Raw genomic sequence first — 15,801 nt, 5'->3', positions numbered from 1 at the left:
GAATTTGAACATTTTCAGAGGTTAGTATAATAATACATTCTTCACACCCAAAACCTGATAAACAAATTTACCATCATATGAATATGATGGTGAATTTAAATTTGAATCGTTTTGAATACCAGTCGTAGTAATTAGCAAATACATAAATACTAGTTAACATTAAATTATTATCACCCATTGGCCGCATTATTCACTCACCCGCCGCCCCTTAAAAACTCAGAGGCAGCAGCTGCGCGAGCGGTTGCCTTTCTCTATGACGTGTAAAGGACCATAAGCCAATAATATTAACCGGTCAACTGGGCACGCGAATACGATTAAGTCTTATGGCCAATGTCGATATAAATACAAGTAGAGCGCACGCGGAGTGTCAGTGTTCGCTTGATAACCGAACTATACGCGCGGAGTATATCGTCGTTAATTAAGTATGTAATTTATATCGCATCGTATCAACAGCGGACTTCACGGGCAGTGTTCAGTCGTTTGTGTACCTATACATATAGGTAGTATATATTTTAACATAAAGTCATTAAGACTGACAACACGGACCCGTCGAAGAAGATTAGCGAATATGCGATACCCGCCATCAGAATTTTATTTTAATTATAACATCGTTTAATTTATAGCATAATATATTTTTATTGTTACCGGTTTATTAATTGTTGTGGCACGCCTGATACGCACTAACTGCAGATACTCCATCGATGATGCCATTGATTTGAAATCGGGATCGCGACTATACAAAAAATCCCATCCAGGCGAATCCCGATTTACATGCTTAAGACGATGGCGGTTTTCTTGAGCGATTCGGTTTCCAGTTTGGTTTTGGTTTTCGTCAGTTTTGCAGTGATGTCCGTCCGATCGGAGAGCTGTAATTATGTCACGGATTTTCTCACGAACAATAGGCTGTACACGCTAAACGCAACCGATTCGGTCACGTTTCTTCCCACCAATTACAGTTACATAAAAGCCGAATGGGAAAACTCTTGTCCGACCGGAAACTGCACTACCGCCAACGAGATTCTTTATGGAAACGAGAGGATAACGTCGCTTTCGAAGACCGATTTACAAATAAAGGACGATGAGTTGACCAACGCGATTTACAACAGTTTAGTCGGCAACACGCTTTTGAATGACGTAATAATCGTGTTTCCCAACAGGTACGTCGTCAGGACAAATTCCGAAAAATTGATCATCTTCACGATAAAAATCGGTTTCGATGTTTCTATAGCAAGTCCGAAATGCGATACAAATGCATTTCAGTATAAATCGTATCTGTCAAAAATAAAAGGTGTGATATGTGTGAGTAGATTTTCCTCCTCCGACGGAAGAAATAAGATCAAATGTGATATTATCACGTTGTTTTTAATTCCAATCGTCGAAAATGGTAAACTCGACGGTGAGACAAAATGCGATAACAGACGTAAAACTAACGCACAAGTAACAAAATATTCAGCTGATCATAAATTCAAATATATTGTGTAATATTATTCTTATACCATGTTAATTTGAATAATACTTTATCAAATAATAATATAAATTATGTATATAAATTAGAATATACATATTATATTTAAAAAATATTTTACAGTTTATCAAATATTTATTATTTGAAATGCATTACCTATGTAAACAAAATGAAAACAACATTTCAATTAATTAAAAACAAAACAAAAATTTAGAATAAAAACAACTATTCTATATAACATATTATACCCTGTTAATTATACAAAAATTAAAAAATACTGTTTATACATTATATCACACCTTTTTTGTTCCTCCCAAGTTAAGTAAGTTAATCGCACATAAAAAATGGTGCGACAATGGATGGTCACTTGTGTGTTGTAGACTCAGTAGAGACTCGATCATATATGGTATGCCGGCGCGGGTAACAAGTGGTTCGTATTTTTGGCGGATACAGCCTTTATTATAGAAAAATCACATTATTGATTAGTGTTTTGAATTTAAAATATTTTTAAAGTTGAAAATTTCCATCTCGATCAAATATTTAAATGAAAAAAAAACATAATTACATTTTTTTATGAATTACTTATTGATTGCTGATTACACATTACAAACATTGATAATAAATTATTTTATCAGTTGGCTCTTTATTATTTATAACATACAAGTTATATTTTTTAGAATCAAACATTTTAGTCTTGTCAATTGAATAACATAATATTTTCTTGGATTTTTTGTCAGACAGTCAAAAAAGAGTCCGGCTTTTTTCAAATTAGACTTTTCGTCTGGGGCTCACTAGAGATGTATTCGAATACGACTTACCAAGACTGCAAACAGGCTGTCTGTTAGAATCAGATCAGCTTTCAAATTTCGCCAATTCGCCCTATCATTCATCACCAAAGAAAGTAACGCAGGATTATAATATGTAATAAATTATAATTATATATTTGCCCGAAGATAAAGAAATAAAGAATGGTTAGATACACAACACGCCAACACCATATGATAATAATATTATAATAAACCAATAATAAACAATATGAATGTATGTTAATATTATGTACCTACTCGTTATACTTATACCAAAATATTTTTTATTATCTAGTTTACAGTTTTTGCAAAAATCCATCGTACAAACCCGTAAACCTGTAGCATAAACCAAACGTTGACTTTTGCACTTCAACAGTTCTCCTCCACCTCAAAACAAAAACAACAATGTTTATGGCAACAATAATTTACGATAACCTACCTTGCACCATTGCAATTGTTGTGTACACCTAATCAATGCTCATATACGTCTGCATACAAGCGTACTCGTTAAACGCCAAAAACCTGTTATTTAAATCATAGTACACAGCAATATTTGAATATTGACTTGACCTTGTACCCGGCGATAATGGTTTTCCCCCCCCAGCCGGTCCGAGGTTTAGAAAAATGATGATTGTAGGTATACCCAGGTATTTTATATCGAAGGCACACGAAGACGTTAGTGTAATTATTGCGCAGAAAACCCAATCAAAATAAAGCCTGAAGTAGCCACAGTCGTGTTTGGTTGTAAATACCATTACCAAGAATATTTAGTTATTGGTGTTGGTTTAGTAAATATCCAAGTTACACCGGTAAGCTGGTCTGTGATTTTCCGATGAAATTTAAATAGGTATTCAAATATCAGACTTTTCTCTCGACAGTATCAAACACTTGGAAGAACTTTCAAGGACAACACGTACCCAACTGTAAGTACTTATTGCTGTTATACTTTTTATAAGATATTATCAGTTTAGGAGCTAGCGCTGTTCTGTTTTCAAAGTAAAACTAAATTCACCATGAAATTTACCCGTTAGGACAAAAAAGTGATATTTGTTAAACTGTTTATATACCTTTTTTTTCGTATTAACGACACCGCTGCCGGAATTGCTTGCGCTTACCGCCAACAGCTCCGCCATCGTTTTTTTTACTAAAAATAATAATACTGCAGACAGGGGACCAAACTATTTACATGCCTACAACCTACCTATATTTGTAATTGTATGCAATCATAACAAATATCTATTTTAATGTAATCTAATGCGAGTGTAAGAAACAATTATAGGCAAAGAAGATTAAACTTTTTTTTCTAAACATAAAATAATTTTTAGCTTATTTAAATATTTTTTTAAATTGTGTGTTGTTTATGTTGTACCGAATGATCGTAATTTAATTTGAATTAAATTGTAATACAACAAAAAAATTGTTCGTATTTAACGCAACGGAATCCGTGTTCGGCAGGGTTTCTTACACGCAGGCAAAAATATTTGGATTTTGTGTGAAAATATATAAATGCGATTACGACAATGGTCTATATTCTAATAATAAAATGACTAATAGGTAATAAGAATTAACTATAACCTCTATCTGATACAAAATTTAATAAAATCGAATAGTGACTAAACGATCTAATAATTGTTTTCCCAAATAGATATACTGTTAGAATGGCCAATACAAACTATTGTAGATACGAATGTAATAAATTCAAAATGTGAAAAATATATCAAATAAAATATAAAAATGCTTGTCTTTGGTACAGCTTTGCATAGAGTAAAATATTGGTATTAGTGCCTTTTGGGATATCAATATTATATTGTATTGCCGATTGCAACATCTATATACATATTTTTCATTGGTAAACTGCACACATATGTGTAACAAATTAATTTACTACACAATAATTATACTTGTATTGTACTTTGAATAAACTTTGAGAATAGGAATGAGGTTTTTTTTTAATTTGTACGAAACACGAACAGAACAATGTACAGCTGTATCAAATACATTATATCAAAATGGATAAGACATTGATTAATTTCTAAATAAAAATTAACACAAAAAAATTTATTGCAGACAGTTTTGAAATCGATGGAATCAAAATCAGAACACAAACCGATTGCTGAACACGGAAGTCAATATCAGGTTTTGGATACAATTTAATTGGAATAGAGTGTTTTTAATAATATTAAATAATCGGGATCCGATGAAAATGTAATCGACAGAATATTATATGGTATTATAAAAAAAAATACAGAAAGGAAAATTTTATATGAACAGTTCCATTGAGTTATGTCACTCAACCATTATAATCTTAATTTCGTCTATAACTGAACGACACTATTAATATATTGCCAGAGTCAATAAGTGAAAACTAATTTTATCAATACTTGTATTAAAAACAACAATAAAACAATCATATTTCGTTACGTTAAGACTCAATTTTAAAAGTAGGTGCGTAATAATATTTAATAATGATTTTTCTAAAATATTTTTGTTCAGTTTTAATCTTTATAAGCTTACAATTTCTTGTCAGATCTGAAAATTGTAATTATATAACAAATTTTTTTGTGAAAAAAAATTTAATCGCTCTTAAATCAGAGGAATCAGTAGAGTTTCTTCCAATCGAATATAAGACTACAAGTTTTGGATTCTTTCCATTGGATTTTGGAAATACAACTGTATACCCTAACCTCATCACATACAAAGATAAGGACGTGGAGACACTCTCAGACACCGAATTGAAAATTAGTAACGACGATTTGATGAACGCCGTTTACAAAAGTCTCACCAATGACGAACGATTACACGACGTAATAAGTGTTTTTTCAAATAGATATGTGGTCAGAATTGGCTCCAACAACGTAAGGGTGTTCACATTCAAATTTGGCGTTGATGTTGAAATTGATCATACAAAATGTGAGATTGATCAAATACGATTCATAAAATCAATAATAAAAGGAATGATTTGTAAGACTTCTTACGTGTCTGGCGTGCGGTATAACATCAAATGTGAAACTATCACATTCAGTTTACTGCCTATTGACGAAACTGGTAAACTTGAAATCGAAACAAAGTGCAAGATTTAATTTTTGTTTCTTCCTGCAAGACTTTCTGTGAAAATTTGAACTGACTTACATTTATAACGTTTTTAAAAAGTTATGTATCGCTTTAATATAGGTAGATTATTATTATATATTTTGTTGCATGAATTCGATAGTTCGGAATATTATGTATCAATAGACGAGTGGTGAATATTGGTAAGCTGTAAAATAATTTTGAATCCTCCACCCTCATGAAAAATTGGAAAATAGTCTACATTATTGAAAACACGATTCTCTTTTGCATTGCTCTCCTTAACGCAGTAAAATGTGTAAGCTAAAGCTATACTATAATAGTGTTCAAACATTTGACGTTTCCGAGAGTTTGGTTAAAACTTTATGTTATGTTTCACTAATCAGTAGGCGCGGATACAAGGGAGGTAGGGGCAAGGGGCCATGCTCCTCCCCCGTAGACTCTGGTGAATTTTCTATTATATCTATTTTCGGCAGCCGATAAAGTGCATTGTTTCGCCGATAGCGTTTCGGCCGTGTACGTTTTTAATTTTATTTAAGAGTACAATTACTTATACCGTATATTATGTACTCGTATAGGTATTTAATTACCATTTTATAATATCATATCGTCTTTATATTAATATTGCTATTTATATATTGTTAATGGTCCTATTACTGGATAACTTCACTGCTCTTATACTTTTAAAAGTCTTACATATTTTGTTCCTCTATTAGAATCTATTTGCTTATTTCATATTATTTATTTATTTTGCACTGATTTCAAAAGTTATATTTTAACAAAATATTAATTTCTATCAACGTGTAATTCAATAAATTATTACAAATATTACCCACTATTATAATATAGGACAAACAAATATATTATAATTATACTTAGAATTTGCCAAAACATGTAAATCATTGTCATATTATTAATAGTTAAAAAATATTTATATTATTTAATGTGTTATGTGTTTATTTTATGCCACCTTTGTTATATGAAAAAAAAACCAGAAGTCTTCAACACAATAGTATATAAAAGTATTGATAATAATAATAATATGTTTATTGCAACAACAAAATATACAAAATGTAAAAAACATATTATAGTTCTGACCTTCACTTTAACGTCATCACTCATCGCTTATAGGTACCAATTATTGACATCATACTTATAGTAATGTTGTTCAATCATATTTGAACTGTTTCTGAACAAACATTAACATTTTGTGTGATTATTTTTCAATGAGCGCATGATATATTTTATATTTTGATGATCATCGTTATTCGTTGTAAATGTAAACACTTTTTAGGCGAATATGGAATTACTTATTACAGAAAAACGTGTTGCTTCAAAATAAGAAACTCAAAATAAAAAAAGTGTCGTAGTTCAGAAACAAAATATACTTAAAGACATCAACAACATGATCATCTTCTTAAGAAAAACACACCTTTTCAACCAAATTTAGATGATAATTATCGCAACACAGCTCCCTACTATTATAGAACTGTATATATTTAAATTATTGTAATTACAATGGCCTTTGCAGCCGTTGTAATTAATAACAATAAAATGTTTATATGTATAGAGGATTTTATGTACGTATAGTAACATGAGTTTATTATTTTTTGTAAATTGTTAGTATGTTAAGACAATAATTTAAGACAGCTGTTTACTATTTTAGTCTTAGTTCACGAGAAAAAAATTAAATGTGACTATTAAACATAATAATAATACATCAAATTTATTATATTAGCTACAATTATACAGCTCTCAAAAATATGATATCGAAAAAAAGTTTATTATTGTCTAAATTCTATACGTAAGTATGCAAACGAAAATATTGTACGTTCTGAATAACGACTTCAAGATCTAGAAAATATATTCGATCCCGAGGGACGGTTGTTGGCGCCGAGCAAGGTTTGTATAAATAAAAAAGTACCTACACTACATCCATGTTATAATGTGTAAGCAGATTGATTTTATTAATTAATTCGAATTCGTCTCCAACTTTCGACAGTATTCAACAACAAGGATATGAACCTGATGGCTGCTGCAATTGAACTGTGCTGCAGATTTATTTATTTACATTTATTATTCATCAACAGAGCTATTTCCTCCCCATCAACTATATATTTTTATTTAATAAGTTAAACTAACATTAACTAGACATTGCTAGACGTACACACATTTCTGCTGTTTGAATTTATTCAAAGATAGTACATAATAAATAGGTATTGTTAAATTGTTATTTAGGCTGACTGATGTACGTATATTGTGAATCCAGGATAATATTATAGATTTTAGCATTGTTGAACATAAATTTTATACTGGATTTTATTTTAATGAGCAACGTTCAAAATTTTTCTTATATTGTTTAATGTATGCTCTGTTATATGGTACGTTAATACTTAAATCAACATAAGTAAAACAATATCCGCATGATAATATAGTTAAAGAGCCCATTATCCATATTATTAGATTTTTGACCAAAATTTTTTTCCTAAAACCCTTCTACTGGAAATTACAGTTAACAATTAAAAAAAATGTTGAGCCAAATCGGCCCAGCAGTTCTCAGTTGATGAATTGTTATAGATTTTTGACTCCATTTTTATGTATATAGATGTATAAATGTTTTATTTTATTTTATTTGTATTGACTATTCTATCATAACATAATGGTAGATGATTTTTTAGTGACGAGCAAAAATACAAAAAAAAGATAAATTTGTGTATATTATTATGAAGTATGACACCCCCCTTAAAAAATCCTACGAACGCCACTGACGCCGCATGCGCTATAATTGTGCGAGTGGTGTGGTGACTTTGATTTTTGGAATCCTCAATGCAGCATATTTATGAATATAATAATATTTTAATGTTTATAGACAGGATTCACCAAGCATGCTCACTATTCACAGCTGATTTTTTTGTATATAATGTATGTGTTCAAATGTTGAAATTGAGAAATTGGAACAACCTATAATTAAATACAATATATTAAAACAGGATAATATGTATGGAATAGGTAGCCCATTGCTGTGAAAATACAAACATTCAATTTTTTTCAAGTAGAAACCAAACTTTTTAACTGTATGTTGTTAAGTAGACGATTTTTATTTTTCAAAATTTGATGATTCTGAAACTAAATAGTAAATTTCAATGAGTGTTTTCCAATTTATTAATATTTACAATACACTAAGAATAATATTTCTTAAAAATTGTTTTACAAAAGCATGTGAATCTAGAATATTTTCTTTGAAAATATGGTCTTTTAAGTATACCTACTCGTACTTATGATTTCCAAAAAAAAACAAAATCTTAACAAATTAATTATTAAAAGAAAATAATGATGTGCGTAGGGGTGATACATTTGGGTGAATCGCCTTGTAATATTATATTATTAAGCAAATAAGAAGAATCTTCTCCCTTACAGTTCAAGAAAATAAAGGTTTGGATTTAAACACGAGTAGAGTGCCTTTTAATTATTGTATATACATTATACGCGGTTAACTTTGAAAACCGCAAGTCCCCGTGCTTATATTAAATGAGAACTATTCAAGTCTCCAAGACGGTATCGGGTAAATAATAATAATAATATTGATAATAAATAACAATTACAACGTGCGCCCAGTCGGTCGTATTTCACGGCGCCTGCGCAGTGCAATGCTGGTGGCGTGGACCGTTGCGAACCCCTACTGCACAGACTCGTTAGTGTAATTGGTATACAATTTTATCATAATATTGACGCGGAAAAATTCTCCTTCTCAGAATCCAGAAGCCAGTTCTGAAACGCAGCGTTGTGATCAGTGCAGTTATTATAGACATCTACTTAATTTAGTCTGTTGAGGTCATGTGAGGCGTCACTAATGTAATATATTTTACCTGTGGATCACGTTTTTATTTTACATTTCGTTTAATAACCACACTTTGCACGTCGAATATAATACTGTACGAACCTAATGCGACGTCGTTCCACCATTGAATCTCCAACGTTTGGACTTACAATCAAACGGACTTTCAGAGGCGCGAACCGACCGTAAGTATTATAATAATATAATACGATTTGATACTGTGATGCTCGTTTATAGTCCGACGAAAGTCATATGACTTGAACAAATAACTTTGGAATCGGTGTTCTATAAGCTTGACGACTTAACTCGCTTACGCGAAGTTTCAAGCGTTTAAATTCTAATTCACGCTGGTTTATCTAAACAAAAAATTAATAAAAAAAATATCGTGTTTCTGTAACAGCATCTGACGTATAATAAATATCGATTGCAATGGTTTTTGTGAACCGCTTCGTTGCCTGTGTGGCTTTAATTTTTGCCAACATTACATTTACTGTCGGATCGGAAGACTGTTCTTTTATTTCTAACTTTTTTAAAAACAAAGAAATATTCGTACTGAACGAAGCAGAAACGGTCGAGTTTCTTCCCTCCGAATACAGTCACATAGATTCCGGATGGGATGATGTGTGTATCAACACTACGAGTTGTGTCATATTCGGTAATGAGGTTTTGTATGACAATAAAAGAATAACATCGCTTTCTGGCACCGAACTTGATATTTCCGATCAAGACTTCACTAAGGCTATTTACAAGAGTTTCATCAACAACGAAATCTTACACGATGTAATAAGCGTGTTCACGAACAGATATGTCATTAGGACACGCACGACAAATGTTTTAGTCTATTCGATACACTATGGCATTCCGTTCAGTATCATAAGTCCAAGCTGTAAGAACTATCACATCAAGTATCAGATGTCAAAAATAAAAGGTTTTATTTGCAAAATCGGTTTCGTGTCCGGCGTGAGATCTCAAATCAAATGCGACGACGTCACATTATATCTAAATCCTATCGACGAAAACGGTAACATGGATTGCGAGACAAAATGTGTGAAATAAAATAATAATATGCGCCGCACTTCCCCTTGAAACTGCAATACCAATATACGTCAATCACTATTATAAGTTCTAAGCTCACGTTCTCAATGAATTTACAGTTTTTCTAAATTAATGATTATTTTATAACTAAATGCCGACAATGTACATTTTAAATTATCATCTGAAGTTTTTTTTTTCAGACCATTTAAGTGCTCAACTGTCGTATGAACATAAAATATTATACAGGAACAGAGTTATCTATTTTCACATAACATGCCACACTTCAGTAGTTTTCTATTATAAGTCTACGCTTAAATAATTCCGGATAAATAATCTGTGATAATAGTTTTCATGTGCTTCCAACCAATATAATAAGCCAAATTATAACAGTTGATATGCAAACAACGTAAAAACCAATCGGTAAAATACGTGTCTTGTACGGAAAAAAACTACACACGATACTTAAAGCTACTGCAAACTAACTACTATAATTTACTTTAATTTTTACGAATGATGTATGCCATTAAGCACGTGAAAAATAATCTGTTTTTATTCGTTTTACACATTTTATGGTTTATACCCATTTAATACCCGGGGCCATGTTTCTGCGGACCATCGATGTCACTCACAGTCGCACTCGATATTATTGTATTCGCCTTAGATATTATAATTTACAGTGTATATTAAACACATCCCATATGCCTGCCTATAATATTATAATGCGCCGGTACGTCAAAACACAGTATATATTACTGTGATTTTTATAATTGTCGAGGAAACCGGTCGAATTGCTTTTTAAAAACGATCTCAAGCATATGTGTTAACATTTAACATCCATTGGAATTCGAATATTATTTTTGAAAAAAAAAACATACATTTATTGCACTGTACATGAAAAGTTTTCGGAATTACAGCGGTTCGCGGGTTCGGATTGGCACCATCTATGTCACAAGTCGCAACACGTATTTCACACTGCTCGCAAATATTGCTTTTTTTGATCCGCATTCCGAGTACCATATAATATAATCAACCACCTGAAGAAACAAACAATAAATTATAAACTTATATACTATTATAGTTATTTTTTGTGAATCGATCTTATCATTATTTTTTAAATAATATTAATAACATCAATAACAACGTATAACATTATTATATGCTCTCTCAAATTTCGAAGAAATATAATATCGATTAACTTCGCTGAACCATCCTCAGAAACCTTGAAATCAATACGTGGTGATGGTGTGATAATATGGTAAATTTTATAATTAGCATACAACATTTGGCGAATAATATAATAATAACAAGTTGTTATTGTCGTCACTCGTCATTACCTCTACGAACTAATATTATTTTTCAAAATAAAAGTTGGTGTCTTTTGCACGTCCTAGGTTAGTATGTACTATTGTTTTTCGATTTCAAAAAAAAAAAAAATCAAATGAAAGTAGCGTATTTGCACGTAAGTACGTATTCGCGTTGATATTTTACAAGCACTCAACCAAAACTGTGTATTTACGAAGTTCTTCCCAGAAGTTCTTCGTATCGTTCCGGTATCGTATATTTCTCAGCCGACTAAGTATTTTAGCACTATATTCACATTGTTAAATTCTAATTTACATAAAAATAAATTGAAAAATCGAAAGACAATTAAAAGTATAACAGCTTGCTTGTGCCTAACAATCCCTCCAAAATCACCTGACAAAAAAAACAACAACAACTAGAAATCATGGGTTATCTCGATGTCGGCATTTTAATCGGAGGGATTCAAACCAAATCAACAACAATCATCTCATTGAAAATAGTTCGAAATCTATTTTAACTGGGACTCACGATGTATGTGACTATATGGCCGAACGAAAAGTACGACCACTGCTGGCGGAAAGACTCTGCAAAAACCCTTATATTGTAATATAAAGTAGGTATGTAATATATTATTATGTATATGATCGGAGGCCAAACCGGTTATCTGGTGCTCGCATGCTCTGTGTCTTGATCATCATCGTTTCGACTGAGACGGGAGGGAGCTGTACCTACGTCATGCCGATCACAGAAATCGTGTTCACGTACCAACAAAACCCATAGAAATAATCAAAAACGAGAATATCGATGACGGAATAAATTATTTATATAAACCCGATAGCAGAGTTATTAATATTGTCATTATTTCAGCGTTGGTTTAATAAAAAAACTGTTAGGTGAGGTTCACGCTATTTGCCATTGAACTTCAAATGTGTCCGACTTCCATTGACATCGTTTTCGACAAGAAGGTCTATATCGAGGACATGTAAGTCACTTAAACAATAATATATATATATATATATATTATAGAATTATACAAGAACTAATAAAAGTGTTTTATATGTTAAAATGAACAATTGCACCTGTATTGAAAAAAAAGTTTATTATTTGTCAACCTGTTCAGTATTTAAGAGTTTCACAAGTTAAAAAATAAACCCTTATAACTGTGTGTAAAAAAAAAAATGTTATATTAGTTGTCGGATTGTTTAATATATGCACGGTTTGTTTTATCTTCTTCATATACCCCGAACAGATACTTATTGTACACAATTATAGTAATTACTAATTTATTAATTGATTTAATCTTATTTGGTACACAATTGTAACATACAATCAACTACCTAATTTAGAATGTATAAAATAATCTTTTTTAAAAACCATGTTAATTTTAAAATATAAAACAAACTGTTCTAGTTATTTTGATATGTATTTATAGTAATATATAGAGAACATTTGCAAATTGTAATCGAATCCAAATTTGTCTGAACGAATTACCATTATACAATACTAATTAGCCGAGACCTTTATTAATTGTCAAAATTACGAACATTTTACTTAAAAATTATTAAGCAAATTGTTTTATATTAACTTAACTTTGTAATAATAATTTTATTGTAAAATGTATTCGATATTATTTTGAATGAAATTGAAAAAAAATATTGCACTTATAAAGTATAAATATATTATATGAAATTAGTTTTGTAAATTATCGAATATTTATGTCTTGAATACATGATGTACTTAATTGTATGATTAGAAATAATTCCTCAAGAACACCACTAAAATGCCATCAGTTCAAATTCCAAGCCATTAATGTCGAAAACTTGGGACCTAATAAGTCGTGACCTGCAGTAATTATATTTAATTGATTAATGCAATAATTATTATACTCGACAAAAATTGGTTCAATACGGAACTAACAAATAAATGCATGAGCATTATAAAAAAGCATGTTGGCACTAGCAAAAGAAGATCGCACACAAAAAATAACAATATAAATTGTAGAAGAAAAAAGGAACAGGTCAACCTGTTCGGCTGTGACTACTCAAACATAAAGAGACAATATAAGGCAAGAAAAGTTTTCACTTAAGTCAATGAATTTAAAAGTGTAAATATTTGAATTGAATGATTCTCTGAACGACGTACTGTAGTCTTGACGCGCCTTGCACTTTGTAGAAACTCCTCGATTCACACATCTTGCTGGCCTTAAATATTGTAAATTTAAGAGTTATAAAGCATTTTAGTTAGTAATTGTGCATTTGTGCTGAAGAAATATCGATTTAAAAATGTTACAAATTGTTGTCTCAGCTAATTTGCTTCATCTGCCTAAATAGTATACAAATTAAATATTATGTTGACAACATAATATTATTCAACACATAATACAAACTGTAGAAGAAAACTGTACAAGACAACTGGACAATCTTCTAAAATTAAAGAAAAGATGATTCAATTGACCCAACTGAATCTGCAACAGAATATTATGTCGATTAAGTATAAAAATAAAGTCAATATCACGCCTATTCGGTTCTAAGTGTAAAGTACATACATTCCGGTCAGCTGAAGCTTCAAAGAAAATCAAGTAAACATATTATTTATTTTTTTAATGAATATTTGCTTAAATAATTGTTTGTTTTATATATGTATTAGATAATTATAATATTATAATAGCTATTATAACCTTTCATTTAACTATTACTATAGAATTTGGTATAAAATACACGTGAAATATATATATTTTTTTACATATTTACTGGTGTCTGATAGAAATACTGCGTTATGTTTACATTTTATATTATTAGATATTTACATATAGAAATTAAATAAAAACTGTTCAGAATAAATCTCAAGTTGGTCGATGGTCCATGAGAATAATCGAATTGTACCAATTACCCGGTATCATACCGTTACAACTTTTAGTTTATTAATTACTTTTCAATAATATGATATAGAAAGTCACATTTCTCGGCGCTACTCGGTTACCTTTGATTGAACGTGGCCTATGTGAAGGGCTTTGACGCGGTATAGTAGCTTGGCCACTTGATATGGGTTTTACCTAGGGTTACCAATCATCGAATTGCATAATTTAGGAGTGTCCTGTCTCCCGTGGCAATAAAAACTTCTTTTCTTCAAATGTGAACCATCTCAATCAACATTTTTACTGTAAATTGTTAAGCATAATTTGTTTTTGTAATGTCGTGAGTAAATCAAAATTTAAACGAATATATTTATTTGCTGCTTAGTACTAAGGCAATCATAAGATGAAACAAAAAATATTTTAGGCGCTAATGCCTAATTATTGTATAACAATGCTCACATGCATTTGCTCATATGCTCATAATTGCCATGTGAAATAGACGGGAGTGCATAAAAACGCCGAAAATATTGTGTCTGAACAAATTTTCAGCCAAAAAAAACTGTTGAATTGGACATGTCACATATCGTAGTATTTTCGGTAGTATCGATGGTATTTTAGCTGACAGTATGTTTGCTGTATATATTTTACACAGCTACATTTTGAAGGGCCATAAAAAGACAGAGTTAAAAAGCCATTATATTTTCAGTATTCTATTGCCCCTCAAATATATGCGTAAAATTATTTATTTAATTATGTACAGTTTATTGATTTAACCGATAAGCAGAAAGGCATGAAATAACTTCAAGTAAGTAAAATGTTACAATACTATGTAAGACTGTTCAACGAAATACTACAGTGTGCCTGTGTCGAACTTACGTACATTGCCACAATATATAAATAACTAGTAAGGTGACCGTTTAGAATAGAGGAGACCGGTCGCACTAAAAAGGTACTCAACTAATTCAAAATCGTTATATCGTCTAGCTCGTGTATATAATATTCGGGTAATTGTGATAAGACGTGCCTACGTATGTATAACTGGACTGTTATTTTTGGGGATAGGTAATTAGAAACAGTGCAACAGGTGTCATAGATTTCACTGCAACTTGACGAGTACACGTGTATCATGCACTGCGACTAACATATGTAATAATATTTGACCATAGTTGCACACACGTGGTACCACTTTATTCATTGTACGTATCGGTTTACTCGTGTGCATTGCTTATACTATTCATAATGATTAGTATGCGACACACGATACGCGTTGGGCTTTCTACTTATTAATTTGAACTTAAACGCGAGTAGAGCGAATCTTAATTGTACAGTAATTCAATAATAACCTTGTATTGGGTCTAATATTTGAATTATGTGTATACCTATTTGTCCATATAAACATCATAAACAATATGTAAGAACTCTGTTGTTCACTCGGAAT

At 30.9% G+C, this 15,801-nt stretch overlaps 1 protein-coding gene and 1 long non-coding RNA gene across 2 annotated transcripts; one reads left to right on the top strand and one right to left on the bottom strand.

Moving 5' to 3' along the window:
- The first annotated feature begins 1,697 nt into the window (after positions 1-1,697).
- LOC111043077 lies at positions 1,698-6,276 on the top strand. Its single transcript, XM_022327882.1, has 2 exons — positions 1,698-3,194; positions 4,339-6,276. Exon 2 carries the CDS (start codon positions 4,737-4,739, stop codon positions 5,349-5,351), a length of 615 nt encoding a protein of 204 aa, XP_022183574.1. The 5' UTR covers positions 1,698-3,194; positions 4,339-4,736; the 3' UTR covers positions 5,352-6,276.
- Positions 6,277-6,475: 199 nt separating this feature from the next.
- Positions 6,476-8,460, bottom strand: LOC111043082. The gene is made up of 2 exons (XR_002605532.1): positions 8,374-8,460; positions 6,476-8,298 (listed from the first exon to the last, which is right to left on the bottom strand). It is a non-coding gene; the product is annotated as an uncharacterized LOC111043082 (long non-coding RNA).
- Between the last annotated feature and the right edge of the window lie 7,341 nt (positions 8,461-15,801).

The sequence above is a fragment of the Myzus persicae genome, unplaced genomic scaffold (genome assembly GCF_001856785.1).
Source record: "Myzus persicae strain clone G006 unplaced genomic scaffold, MPER_G0061.0, whole genome shotgun sequence".
Classification (NCBI taxonomy): Eukaryota; Metazoa; Arthropoda; class Insecta; order Hemiptera; family Aphididae; genus Myzus; species Myzus persicae.
This window is presented reverse-complemented; position numbering and strand designations above follow the sequence as displayed.